The sequence below is a fragment of the Dasypus novemcinctus genome, chromosome 15 (assembly GCF_030445035.2).
Source record: "Dasypus novemcinctus isolate mDasNov1 chromosome 15, mDasNov1.1.hap2, whole genome shotgun sequence".
NCBI classification, from domain to species: domain Eukaryota; kingdom Metazoa; phylum Chordata; class Mammalia; order Cingulata; family Dasypodidae; genus Dasypus; species Dasypus novemcinctus.
The window spans coordinates 62,260,260-62,274,787 of NC_080687.1; the positions used below are offsets into that span (position 1 = coordinate 62,260,260).

Genomic DNA, 14,528 nt, shown 5'->3' on the forward strand with positions numbered 1-14,528 from the left:
CTTACCACGCAGGTACTCGGCTCACCATGCAGGCACTGGCTCGCCATGTGAGCACTGGCTCACCATGCAGACACTCACATGGGCACTTGGCTTGCCACACGGGCACTCAGCTCACCATGTGGGCTCTTGGCTCGCCATGCAGGCACTGGCTCACCGTGCAGGCATGCTTTCTCTTCTTTTTCACCAGGAGGCCCAAGGGATTGAACCTGGGTCCTCTCATATGGTAGGCGGAGGTCTTTTCACTTGAGCCATATCTGCTTCTCTATCATTTTTATGTATTTGGACTGTGAGTCTAAATCTGGCCAACTTAAGAATTTAATTATATTATTTATTCTATGTCATTCCCCTTCTACCCTGCCTAAGAAAAAACACATACATTTAAAATTTTAATTTTCTTTTGGCGACTTCTGCCTTCTAGCTTCAGGCTGAATCACTAGACCTGTAGAGCTGTCATTCTGGACCTTCACTATATGTCCTAGTAGGTGCCAGTGCAGCAGCCAATATAGTCGAGTCCCTGTCCTCATCCTCATATCAAGACCTCTTCTGTTTGCTGACTCTGACTTGTCTGGACGCTCTTCTGACTGCATGGTACTTTCCAGGGGCAGTTTTAGGCCTGCTGTCTATACGTCCCTTTCCCTTCTGCTGTGTCTCCAAGAGGGACATGGGAAAATGCTGAGGTCTTGCAGCCTTCCTGGGCCATGCCTGGGAAAGGGTAGCAGAGGGCTTATCTTCTGCTCTGGGGTTCTATGGCTCCCTCCACTGACTCAGCTTAGGGAGACAGAGCCAAGATCCCCTTTCTGGAGATTCACAGGACCTAAAGTCTCTTATTCCTTTACTCCCCTGCATTTCTCCAGCTGGGAAAACTTCAGCGTTTCGAGTAAGAGAAACAGACTCTGAGATCATGTATTCTAAGACTTCTGTCTTTGCCAATCCTTAGCTTTTGAAGCATGGAAGCTAAGAACAGACTCTTTTGTAATATGCATTCTGCTGTGTCAACCTTTCCCTGAGCTGTGAAGATGGAATGCTCAGCTGCCTGGGCTGGGGGAAGGTCACAGGGGACAAGGAACAACTGGGGACAAGGACTCTGTAAATATTTCAAAATTTTATTCATCATGCTCTGTTAGCCATCTCTAGCCAGAACTCCAGCACATTTTTTAGGAGGTATCCTATTCTTTTTATTATTTTATAATTAGCTGGTCCAAATGTTTAGTATGTTTACCTGAAAGTAACTAATTCAATCATTTCACCCTTAAACTTTTTAAAAAAATTTATTTATTTTCCCTCCTTCCCCTCCTCCCGCCCTGTTTTGTTTTTTTTTTGTTTTTTTTTTTTTGCTGTCTATTTTGTCTTCTCTTCTCATTTTCTCTCATCTAAGATTCACCGGGATTTTATCCTGGAGACCCCTGATGTGGAGAGAGGTTCCTTGTCAATTGTGCCACTTAATTTCCTGGTTTCTGCTGTGCTTCGTGACTCTCCCCTTGTCTCTCTTTTGATTCGTCATCATCTTGCTATTTGACTTACTTGCACAGGCACTGGCTCACTATGCAGGCACTTGCATGGTCACTGGCTCACCACGTGGGCACTTGTGCTCACCACGTGGGCACTCGCATTGGCACTGGCTCATTGTGTGGGCTCGCTTTCTCTCCTTCTTTTCTCACCAGGAGGCCCCAGGGATCGAACCCAGGTCCTCCCATATGGTAGGCGGAAGTTCTATCACTTAAGCCACATCTGCTTCCTTCCCTCTTAATCTTTATTTTCTGAAGTTCTAATTTTCCATTTATTAATTCAATAAATTCATTCAGTATTTATTAAGTACCTAGTAAGTGTCAAGTACTGTGCTAGCTCCTGGAGGAAAATATAAGATGAAACAAATGATCTCTTCGTTCAAGATACCTTCTTTATGGTGAAAGAGACAATTACCCAAAAATTATAAGGAATGTGATAAGAGCTATCATAGTAAATGTATAAAAACAAGAGTGAAAAACAAAGGTCACTAACTCTCTGGAGAAGTAAGAAATATCTTCAGAGAAATATCTTCACTTTTGAATTGGATCTTGAAGAGGGCACGAGTTCAAGTAGTGAACGGAGAAAATTCATGTTGTGGGGCAGTAGGAAGAGAGGGCAATCCAGGGAGAGTGAGAAGCTTGTGAAACCCCATGAGGTCAAGAGCAGGTGACAAGTTTGAGAATAGAGAGTCATCCTAATTTGAGTAGAGTAAGGCAGAGGGGAGTGGCAGAGATAAGACTAGAAAGATTGGTGTTTTGTGCTTTAGAAAATGTATCATTTTATTTTCATTTATTTTTAACTCATTTTTATTTTATTTTTTAAATTTCTCTCCCCTTCCATCCCCCCAGTTGTCTGTTCTCTGTGTCAATTTGCTGCGTGTTCTTCTTTGTCCGCTTCTGTTGTCAGCGGCACGGGAATCTGTGTTTTCTTTTTATTGCATCATCTTGTTGTGTCAGCTCTCCATGTGTGCGGCGCCATTCCTGGGCAGGCTGCACTTTCTTTTACGCGGGGCAGCTCTCCTTACGGGGTGCACTCCTTGCGCGTGGGGCTCCCCTACACGGGGACACCCCTGCACGGCAGGGCACTCCTTGTGCGCATCAGCACCGTGCATGGGCCAGCTCCACATGGGTCAAGGAGGCCTGGGGTTTGAAATGCGGACCTCCCATGTGGTAAACGGACGCCCCAGCCACTGGGCCAAGTCTACTTCCTGAAAATGTATCATTTTAGAGATTTAAAAAAAGTAAGTGAAAGTTTATCAAAACAAATTTTTGTGCAGCAAAGGACATTATTAAGAAAGTGAAAAGAAAACCTACAGAAATGGGAGAAAATATTTGTATATCTGAAAGTATTAATATCCAGACTATATAACGAACCATTAAAACTCATTAACACAAAGATAAACAGCCCAATGAAGAAATGGGCAAATGAATTAGAATAGATATTTCTCCAAAGAGAATATATGTAAATGGCCAGTAAGCACATGAAAAGATGCCCAACATTATTAGCCTCTAGGAAAATGCAAATCAAAACCACAATGACGCACTACTTCACACCCACTAAAATGGCTACTATTAAAGAAACAGAAAATAGTTAATGCTAGTAAGCATGTGGAGAAATAGGAACCCTCCTGCCTTGTTGGTGGGAATGTGCAGCTGCTGTGGAAAACGATTTGGTGGTTTCTCAGAAAGTTAAATATAGAATTACCATAAGGTCTGGCAAATCCCACTTTTAGGCATATACCCAAAAGAACTGAAGGCAGGGCTTTGGACAGATATGTGTACCTCAATGTATATAACAGCATTATTCACATTAGTGCAATGGTGGAAGCAACCTACGTGTTCATCAACATATGTATGCATAAACAAAATGAGGTATGCATATACGTTGGAATATTATTCAGCCATAAAAAGGAATGAAGCTCTCTAAAATGCTCCAACACGGATGAACCCTGAAGACATCATGTTGACTGAAATAAGCTCCTTTGTCCTGAGCACTGTGCTCTGGTATGGAAGATAGTAGAGCACATGACCCATGTGGTTCTTGACACCATGGAGCTTGTGTTCTACACACCAGCTGCTTTGATTTTTCTAATTTCTTTGGCTAGGGTCAAGTTAAGAAAGTTCTACTGAGTGCCTTATATTTGAAGAGTGAAGCCACGAAGCAGGATCAAAAGACAAATTCCTGTGAACCAAAGAAGTGATCCTTTCCAGTGGAACATGACTATATTCTTTATGATTCACTCCTGCATTTAGGTGAGAGCAGCTTTGCTTGACGATCAAAATAAATTGGGTCTGAGGTCCAGAAAATCAGTAGATGCCAGCTTGCATTTCTCTCTCTCTCCACCACCTGCCCCCCTCTCATTGATCTCTTTTACAATTCTCTCTACTGTTCTTCCTTCATATCAGGCTGTATGCAGCCACCTGTGCTGCGGCATGTTGAGATGTGCTGGTCCTTGTACACTTGGGGGAAAATGGTGGGTGGAGGGGACTGAGGAAATGGGTGGAGGATTAGCGGGTCTCATTTAGAGATTTTTTTAAGCAGGAAAGAAAACAAGCCAGGGGATACAGAATGGGAGAGAGAGCAAGAGCAAGCTTGGGAGCAAGGAAACAAGTTTCAGTGGCTGCAGCAAAACTTCAAGTCATATACCACCATGTAAGTTCCTTATAATTTCTCATGTGGTATAAACTCTTTAACTAGGATTTGATTGGAATTTACAACTTCTAATTAATGTTGACACCATTAATTAAGATCAGGGTATTAGAGGGGCACTTTAAAAAATGTGTTCACTTTTGGATATCACAGGTAGAGGTGTCCAGTACTACTCAGGAGAATTTCTAGCAGGTTGTTGGATATGCTTTTCATGAGCATATTCTTTCCTTGGATTCTTTTTGGGGATGAGTGGGGCTTGGAGTGGAGGGCTTAGGTTCAGAAGTTGATTTATTGCCCCACCATTTAGTAAATAGCATAGACTTGCATATTCTCTGTAATATCTACCAAACATTTTTCAGTTATATCTTGTCCTTTTATCTTTTTTCTAATTTCAAGTGATCAAATATGTAATTGAGTTCTTCTTTGGGTGTATGCAATTATGTAATGCTGTGTAGGTGATACAATGGTGATAAGAAACTAATAACTTACTATCTAGATCCTGCATGTAGTAAGTCAACTGTATAAATAACTATAAAACAAGTTATAAAACATGATATATTATATACTATAACACTTTTATTGGACAGTTAAGTTTCAAACAACCCCATATAATCTCAGTGGTTTAAAAGAAGTAAAGTTTACTTTCACTCATAGAAGGCTGCTGTGTGTCTGGGAGAATCTCCAGGGCAGCTCTCCCATGTGTGTTGGCTCAGCAGTCTGGGCTGCTGTGATCATAAGACACCTCCATATGGACATGTTTTCACAATGACCTCGGGATGGGAAGAATGGACTAGAGTGGACTAGGGTATCATCTACTGGTAATTAAATGTTTCTCCTTAGGGGAGGGGATATAGCTCAAGTGTTTGAGCACCTGAGTCCCCTGTACCAGGTCATGGGTTCAACCCCCAGTACCTCCTAAAAAAAAATCATTAAAAAAAATTTCTACTCAGGCATGACCCAAGCCACTTCTCACTTTTCACTGCCAAAGCAAATCTCACAACAGTGCCTAACTTCAAGGGGACAGGGAAGAACTTTCTTCCCATGTGCCATGATGCCAAGAGGACCAGATACTGATAAAGAGTAATAATACTTATCAATGTAAACTAAGATAAACATCACAGAAACCTTAAGAAGAAAAGGCTTGGAGGGCTCTAGAGAAGGAAGCAGTCACACTTAAGCTGTCATGTAATTAAACATCACTCTCCCATTTCTCTTTCAATAGCGAAAGGTTGCGCTTTGCTGCTTCACTTACTCACGCCCATACGAATTGGTCAATTGAACTCCAAATTCACTCCTGGGTCCCACGATGGCAGATTTGGTAGAACTCACAATATTTTTGTTCTTTCCCCATCTCTTTGTTATTTTCTTTCTTTTTTCAGAGCCATAGTTATGAGGCCTAGGGAGATGGAATCTGTGTAGGAGAGTTCCTGATAAGGTTCTGGACGGTTTCAGTCTTGTTTCAAGAACTTTCATTGCTTCTTTTTTTCCTTTTCTTTCCTTTCAGGTACGGGGGCCAGAGATTGAACCAGAGACCTCGAATGTGCGAAGCCGGCGCTCAGCCACCGAGGCTCCCCTGAGTTGGTTCTTTTGTTTTTAGGAGACACTGGGAACTGGACCCCGGGCCTCCCACGCAGGAAGCAGGTGCTTGCTTCTTGAAGACATGGGTCTATTTTACACAAATATTTGGTGGAGTGTCTAAGCCAAATTACTTAACCTAAGCCAATTAATTATGTCTCCCTCTGGAAACTTAGATGCTTATGTATGAGCCATGAGGAAGGGGTGGTAGTGGTAGGGGAGGGAACCCAGAAATTCAGTTCAGGAATAAATGGCAGTTGACCATATTGATCTTAAATAAATAGGAGAAATTGGTCCCAGGGATTTTTTGAAAGTGTGACAACCAACCAAAAACCATTCAGAAACCCCAGGTTTTCGTTATTCCTCTACCTGGAGAAAGGAGCTTTCATTGCCTTTCCCATTTAAATTGCATTTTCTTTTAATCCAATTAATTTTAATTCAGTAAAAGTGAAAAAAAAAAAAGAGAATGGCTGAGAGTCGTATTTATTAAAATGGGAAAAAGAATTCATCTCTACCTTTCTGTTTTAAGATTAGAATGATCAAATTATTCCTAACATGTTTTATGAGTTCCTTGGAAATAAGCATTTCTCTCTAAAATGCTGAGAATGTCTATGGCACCTCTGAAATGGGTGCTGAGAAATTTAAAGTCAGATTTGTGGACAACCTTTAGAAAATTATGGTATGTATTTTGGGTATTGATATTGTCCCTAACTTCATTTTATTTTTCCTATTCTTTCCCCCCTCCCATTTCTTTCGTATTTTATATTTTCTTATAATGTACGAGTATTCGTTAACAGTTTCAAATACTTTTTGGGAACAGCAAGGGTACTTATCGTAATTAAAGTATGTCCATATTTTACGAAGTTGGTTCTACTAAGGACTGGGAATATTCACGTTTGTCATACAGTGTATTTTAAAGCGAAAGTTGGGATTAAAAACACTTTATCATACTATTCTTTTAAAAACACGAGTAGTTTTTGAGATTATTAAGAGAGGATTTAGAATTTAGCATGCAGGCAATATAGGGGTTGAAGTGGAGCAAGTATTATTAATAATAATAATACTCTAAAAATTCCAGCGCCCACGGGGAACGGCCCGTTCTACAGGGGGCGGCAGAGACGCCCAGGAGAGCGCAGAGAGCTCGGCGAGCCGGGATAGGCCGAGCTGGTCGGGGCAGTGCCCGCGCCGGGCGCAGGGGAGCTGCCCGGGCGCGGGGTGCAGGGGCGGGCGGGGGCTGCAGGAAGAGGGATTTCAGATACGCTTTGGTAGGCGTCGCTCGCCGCCGCCAGACGGGAGGCGGGGTAGAAGCCCGAGCAGAGCCGCCGCCGGGAAGGAAGGAAGGAGCGAGGGAGGGACGGGAACAGTAGGAGGAGGGGCGGCGAGCGGGGCCGCCGCGGCAGGAGGAGGCGCGGCCCCGGGAGGCCACGCTTGTTTTTGTTATTTTTCATCGGAATAGTTTCCGCAGGCCTTTTCTGAGGACTGACCGCGCCGCAGCCCGGCCGCCCCGACCTTCCAGGTGGCAGCCGGTCACTCCGGTAGGAGTCAGCTCCGCCCCAAATCGCCCCCACCTCCCGCCCACACCCCTTTCCCCGCCCAGCCTCCCAGTGAGCGCCCGCGGCGAGAGCGGCGGCCGCGGCGGATCTGCGGCGCGCGGGAGGCGGCGAGCGCCCGCGGCGGGAGGCGGAGGCGCGGGGCCTTCGACGTCGTTCTCCGGCTGACGGGACGCGCGGCGAAGGAAGGGGGAAGTCGGGTCCCGAGGCACGAGCCACCAAAAGGAGGATGCCTGTTTAACCCGCGCTCTCCCCGGAGTAAGGCTGCCCGGCGCCAGCCTTCGTGCCCGCCGTTCCAGCCTCCCAACCCCGCGCCCCGGGAAGTGCCGCATGGGGCAGGATCGCTGAGGCGCGGAGTTCGGGGTCGGGTCGCGCCGAGGCGGGCACGGGAGCCGGTGCGGGAGTTGGCACAGTTTCGGGACCGCCTTCAGTGTGGAGTAGGGGGCGCGGCGCGCCTGGCCCGCCGCCTCGGTTCCCTCTCCTCAGCGCGAGTTATGGAAACCCCTAGCTGCATTCAGGATGAGCCGTTCCCGCACCCCCTGGAGCCCGAGGCGGGCCCGGGGAAGCCCGGCGAGAAGCGGTTCCGCCTTTGGTACGTGGGAGGATCGTGCCTGGACCGCAGGACCACGCTGCCCATGCTGCCCTGGCTCATGGCGGAGATCCGCCGGCGCAGCCAGAAGCCCGAGGCTGGAGGCTGCGGGGCACCGCCGGCCCGCGAGGTGCTGCTGGTGCTGAGCGCGCCCTTTCTGCGTTGCGTCCCCGCGCTTGGCGCTGGGGGCACCGGGGGCACCAGCCCCGCGGCGGCGCAGCCCAACCCCGCCGTGTTCATCTTCGAGCACAAGGCGCAGCACATCTCGCGCTTCATCCACAACAGCCACGACCTCACCTATTTTGCCTACCTGATCAAGGCGCAGCCCGATGACCCCGAGTCTCAGATGGCCTGCCATGTTTTCCGCGCCACAGACCCCAACCAGGCAAGAGCCCCGCTCGCAGGCGCGGATGAGGGCGCGGGGCGGGACTGGCACACGGAGGGGTAGCGGGACCGAAGGGGCTGGGAGCCCACTTTTCTGGTGGACTGTGGTCAGGCTGCTGGCGCGCGCTCTCCACGTGGCGCGGTCCAAGCGCCTCATTCCCACGCCTCCGACAAGGGGTTGGAAAGGGGCATTCGCGGCCTGAGCCGGGGCAGGAATGGATGAGGAGGCGAGAGAGGGAGGGTGCGAGGGAGGGTGGAGCGAGGTCCCACGACACAGAAGGAGCTGGTGCGCGGGAGGACGACGCTGGGAGAGGCGTGCGTTTGGAGAGGACCGCCACATCTGGGTGTGACCCTAGATGGCCTTCACTGTGTGTGTGTGTGTGCGCGTGTGAGCGGCAGGTTAGGGTAGGTTGCTAGAGGCCCTGCTCTTGGTCTCGGTGTAGTCTTGCACCTTAACTGATTTTTGGCCAGTAGCGTGATGGTTATTTGAGTGTCTGGGAGGCGATTTCCGAGCGGAGATTAGGGAAAAGTGGAAAAGTTACTAGACATTGTCAGATTGTCTGCTAAAAAGGGTCTGCGTTTAAATGCTGAGTTGAAAGAAGACTTTTTCTTTTGGTTTTCTTTCTCTCACTTTTGTCCCAAGTTTTTTTTTTTTTTAAACACATTAACAAATTCCGGTGTAGAAAGAATCAATACATAGTTGGGTCATATAAAATTCAACGTATGGAAGAGGTATGTCTATGAAGAGTTCAATATTTTGCTTTTTAATAGTATTTTTCCATAATTTATTAAATCGACGTGTTCTGTTACCACAGTCCACTTTTACCAGCTTAATAAAGGTCCTTAACTAAAAGGCTAAAGGAATCTAAACAAAATCTTACTGCAGTGATTATTACAGGATTTTTTGTTTTATGTATAAAGAGATTTTTTTTTTAACCATAGCAAAAGCTGCTAACATGTTGTTTAAGAAATAATTATTTTATGATTGCAAAGTACTTTGCAGGAATACTGTTGTCTATAAATAAATAAAGTCTCAGATTGCACTGGTGATTCTTTTGGTAGCTGGGAAATTAGTAATAGTCATGTGAGAAAAACCTTCTGCAAGTAAAGCCTTAATTTTTTTCCTTAATTCCTAATTCTAATATCGCTGTTTGAAAGACTTCCTGTTTGTGCAACAGCTTTTCACAAAAGGTCTGTAGCTGAATTGAATAAAATAAATGTTCTCTATCTTAGAATTAAACACTTTGTGAAGTGGTTTAATATCCTAACACTCATAACTCCTGGTGTGAGAAGAGGAACTCTAATTTATGTGACCCTGTTACATTTATGGTGAAAAACTTTAATACAAATTATCTGTAGATACTTACTGTAATCAAAATGAACTTCATTTTATACTTAATTGTTCAAAACTTTTTTTTGCTTTCATATATGTGCAGCATGTTCTTGATTAGTTTCTGAAAATTATTGCAATTTTTATTATGTTAAAATTTCTAGTTTTCTTAGGAGGGAAAATTCTGTTTTCCCAGACCTTTAAGAACAGTTTTATGATTCTTGATGGTTTATGTTAAAGTTATTTATTTCAGATTCGATACACGACATAGCATTACTAATTTCTTTGATAATATAAAATTTGTGGGACATTGAATTCTCAACAGTGTCTGCAGAGTGCCATCCTGACTCATTGGTAGAAGTCAGTTCAACACATCCCCTTTTGTTTTGTGTTTCAAACACCTCCATTAAGTGTTTAGGTGTCAGAGGCTGAATGCACTATTTTAATAATGTGTTTAGGCACATTTCCCCCTTTTAGTCCTGTGGGAGCAGGGGATGCCCCATGACTTTCTGATAAAGAAAGGAAGAAAGATACAGCTTTCCTGCTTATCTGCATTTCCCAGTTGACTCCTTGACCTAAAGATGCGTAATTCCTATTTGCTCAGAACCTATAAAATCCCTAGCGGAAGATCATTAATTTGAGTTCTACATTTGAAGTGGCAAATTATTTACTTGGGTTTAATAAAGTCATTGTAGCAAGAATCTTCTAAGCTTTCAAGATAGCCTGGGGCACTAGGTTTGCAAACGTTCCCAAATAAACTTGCCTCTAGTTTGTCTCCATGCCTCTCCCTTTTCTGAATTGGGCCTATGTGTAGGATGTTCATATAGTTTATTGTTTAATTCGGGACTTTTTTTATTATTGAAAGGGGCACCACTAGTACTTTCACACATTACACATATAAACCTATAAATATAAGCATTACAAATATAAACCTGGACCATTCAGGACGAACTGGGACCTACGGTCACTAAATGGCAAAGTCTGTGTTCCTGCTGAGCCACGGAGTTGGAGGATTGTGGTTTCTGTATATAAAATGATAATGTTTTGCAGAGTATCTATTCACTTACCTTTTTAGGAGTGGATCTAAATATGACCTCAAGGATGGGAGCACACTGCTAAAAGTTTGGGTCTGTTGTGGGGGTATCTCCTTAGTGATGTGCTGTCTCACTCCACATCTTCCTGGCAGGTCAGAGTCAACTTAAGCACTTGTATCCAGAGAAGCTTTTAGCTGGAATGACATAATACAGAACTGTTTCTCCCAGTTGCAAAGATAAGTCGAGGCCAGGAGCTAACAAACCAGTTCCAAGTCAAATATGTGCCAACAGCGATTGGAACCCACTTATTTAAGCCTGTGTATTTTTGCATAGGACGAATGACAGGCCTAGCATACTTCAGACAGATTTGGATATTTGAACTAGGAAAAGCCTACATCTACCTCTGCATGCTCTTTTAGAACCACTGGCATTATTTGTGTTGTGGCTGCATAGCAGTATCTCACTTTCCTTATCAAAAAACAGGAGTTGTTTGGAGTTTCTCAGCCTTCTTAGAGATGAAAGATGTTAATTATCATTTGACATGAGACTCTTAACCGTGTGATTATTGTTCATAATTATAGAACAAGTGATCATTTAAAAAACAAAAAGATGATTGTTATAACATACTTTTCATTCATGTTTCTTATATATATTTCCTGAAGTGTGCACAAATGTACTTTAAAAGAGATTTTACAAATTGTATTTTTTAAAAATTAAAAAATGGGTTTGACACCACTTCCTTCCAGCTCTCTTTTCTGAATCTGTTCTTTATTGTTCTTCTTAACACATCAATTATGTTTTTAGCTTTTTTCAGATGACTACTTTTCAACCTAATTTTTGTCACTATATTTCAAAAAGGTACTTTCTCTGTTCTGTTTCCTAATAATTGATGGTGTGGGACTTTGGGAATAGACTAGTTGGAAAACCAGAGAAATAGAAATCTGTGTTTATATTTCTCTGTACTTTTGGAGTAATTTGTACTGTATTGGACAGGTGAATAACTCGTCTTGTCTTGCTATAGTCATTTCTTTTTATCCCTCCCCTTCTCTCTCTCTTAGGCAGGGTTTAATCTGACCTTGCTCCATGGTAGAAACTAGACTGCAATCTGGGTAGCCAGGATATTTGGGGGAAAGGTGAAAATGTTTGCCCAGAATCTCCTAGCTGTGAGGGAGTTTTATGATAAAGTTTGAGGCTGTATCAGGGCTTGTCTGTCAACACCAGTAGTTCTCAAACTTGATTGTGCATCAGACTCAGCTGGAGGCCTTGTTAAAACAGGTTGCTGTACCCCACCCTCAGAGTTTCTGATTCTGTAGAACCTTTCTAACAGGTTCCCAGTACAATCACTGCCCTAAATTACCTTGTTCATTTAATTTGTTAGATGAGCGCTTCTGTTTCCTTGGTTATTTTTGTATTCATTTCAGACCTGAAAGTTCAAGGTGAGTGTGAGGAGAGATAGTATTTGTCTGGGTTTTTTAAAAAGTTCTTTTATCTTCTAGCTTAATGATTTTACATACCTTTTAACTAGAAAAAGACTTTTTATTCTGCCAGGCAGCATAAAGCCATCCATATGTTAAATAAAAATTTTATGTTTTAGCCAAAAGTTTTAAGTTCTGCAGAAAGAATGAACAATTCACCTTTAGGAAATATCTCCTAATGTTAAATTATGATAGTTTTTGCAAGAATTAAAGCTTTATTTGTTTATACCCTCAGAAGTAAGTTTTCAGTAAGGCATACCCTAGCCAAATGTTGTTTTCTAAATCACCCATAAATTACATTAGTTGTCATTTTCCCACGCATCAGCATATTCTTAACAATTTGTAAAAGAAGAGCATTCATAAGAATATAATTTATACTGTTAACTACAATCTTCATCTACCACCAAAATCACTGTTATACCATTCCCTAGATTGTTCTCTAGCTTCCTTTCAGTTGGCATTTATGTCCATAGACTCCCCCTTTCACCACAATCACATTTGTGAATACAGGGTCCACTGTATTGTCTGAATGAATTTTCTTAAAAAGCCAACATTTTCTTCAAAAGCAGCCACATCTGCTCCCCGCATCAAAGGTCCTGGGTTCAACTCATGCAGCCTCCTGAAAAAACAAAAAACAAAAGCAAACAACAAGCAAAACAAACAAAAAAACCCCCACTGTGGCTCAGTGGTTGAGCACCAGCTTCCCATATATGAGGTCCTGGGTTCAATCTCCAGCCTTGGGTACCTCCAAAAAAAAAAAAGTGAACGTATTTATTGTATTCTATCTGGGTGACACTACTTTCTCAGTGCTTTTCCTAGATTATCACATTTTACCTTTCACAATAACCTTGTAGCATAGGTACCCATATTTTCCCCTTTTACACATGAGAAAACTGAGGTCTGAGGTATAAAAAGGATAAATGATTTTCTCAAGGTTCCAAGGCTTGTAATGATAGAATCAGTTTTCCAGTCCAGGTAGATGGGTTCTAAAGCCTATTCTCTTATCTGCTTCTCTAGAATGCAGTTTTTGAAAAATTCATTTTCGATTGTCAGCATTATAAAGTTTTATGCCATCACCTCTTTTTGCACTCTTACATTAAAAATCCCCACTTTAAATATGCTTATTAAATTTATGAATATAATTAATGCTGCATTCAAGCTTGAATATAGTTATGCTGGTATATACTTTTCTTTTTATGGAAAATAAAAAGTATATAATTTATTAGACTGGTGAAATGGAACTCTGGTTTATGTTTTATTTAGTGTCCTCAGAAATAGCAGTGAAATTAGCATGTGAGCTACTTGTAACCGTTATAACCACTTTTACTTAAGAATAAAAATAATATATGTATTTAAGAACAAGTACACCCATGAAGTTGAATATATTTCATTGAATTTAAAGTAATTTATTAAGCTATGTTTGTTAGAATATGTAAACTATGTTATATATATTGTAAGATGTAGAACTATAAAGTATAAAAATAATGCATTTTACCTTTGTTATAAAACAAATACAGTAAAGCAAGAAACTAGTATTGGCACCAAGTTGTGCTATCTTTAGTTTGAAGAAGAAAGAACATAGATAGACATAATATGTGAATTCTAAATTTAGGTAAAGGCCCAATGATCTGCTTGGTGCTGTACAGTTTTGCAGAAATTCAAGTAAAGTAGTTAGAAAACAAAACAAAACACACAAACATATAGTAGCAGAGGTATTCTGAAGAAACTACTAGCAGTTGGTGCCATATGCATGTCGTTTTGGAAAATAACATCTTTCATGATGCTCCATTTAAACTGTTAATATAAATGATTCTGGTTTTATAGTTGTGTTTGTGGTTATTTTGTAAATTTATTTTGACTTTAGAGATGTTTAAAAGTTAGAGCTATAAGCATAAGGCATTTATACCTAGATTTTTGTGAACATATTTAAATAAAGTTATTATATTAACATTGGGAGAAATTTTTAAATTTACCTTTAAGAGTGTTCTGAACAAGACACAAATTTGGAAACCTCTGGATTTAAACTTTCACATATTATCTAATATGTCTCTGATATCTGTGATCCTATGACAAAAAGGGACAAAATATAAGATGAAAATTTTGGTGGGCTTAATTTCAGGTTATCTTGACACAATTTTGTGTATTCCCACTAAGAGGGTATGGGTGTCATCATTACTATTTTTTAAGTTTTTGAGTTCTTCCAAGTTTCATTTCTTAGAAGCGATTGGGCTTCGAAAGAGGATCTCCAAGTAATGTGATCTTCCTCCTAAAAATAGAAGGCTGAATGTGCCGCTTCCATTCTTTTATTTTGTGGATCTTTTAAATTATTTGAATAGCCTTCATTTTATGAGTTTTGTGAATTTTCATGTGAATTTCCAAAATTTTCAAAGGTAGAGCCATGGAATCTTGCTCTATCAGTATTATATAATTTGTGAG

General features: G+C 42.0%; 1 protein-coding gene and 1 long non-coding RNA gene across 3 annotated transcripts in view; both read left to right on the forward strand.

The window, feature by feature from the left end:
- The first annotated feature begins 3,614 nt into the window (after positions 1 to 3,614).
- LOC111760837 (uncharacterized) lies at positions 3,615 to 6,553 on the forward strand. The gene is made up of 3 exons (XR_002794420.2): positions 3,615 to 3,758; positions 4,048 to 4,158; positions 5,660 to 6,553. It is a non-coding gene; the product is annotated as an uncharacterized lncRNA (long non-coding RNA).
- A 557-nt stretch (positions 6,554 to 7,110) lies between these two features.
- Positions 7,111 to 14,528, forward strand: part of TBC1D4 (TBC1 domain family member 4) — a 237,751-nt gene continuing 230,333 nt past the window's right edge. Inside the window, exon 1 of one of the 2 annotated variants that reach the window (XM_012520062.4) lies at positions 7,111 to 8,254. In XM_012520062.4, the coding sequence (XP_012375516.2) occupies positions 7,775 to 8,254 (480 nt within the window). In that variant the 5' untranslated portion in view covers positions 7,111 to 7,774. The remainder of the gene's footprint in view (positions 8,255 to 14,528) is intronic. The other variant, XM_012520059.3, reaches the window with a different exon arrangement.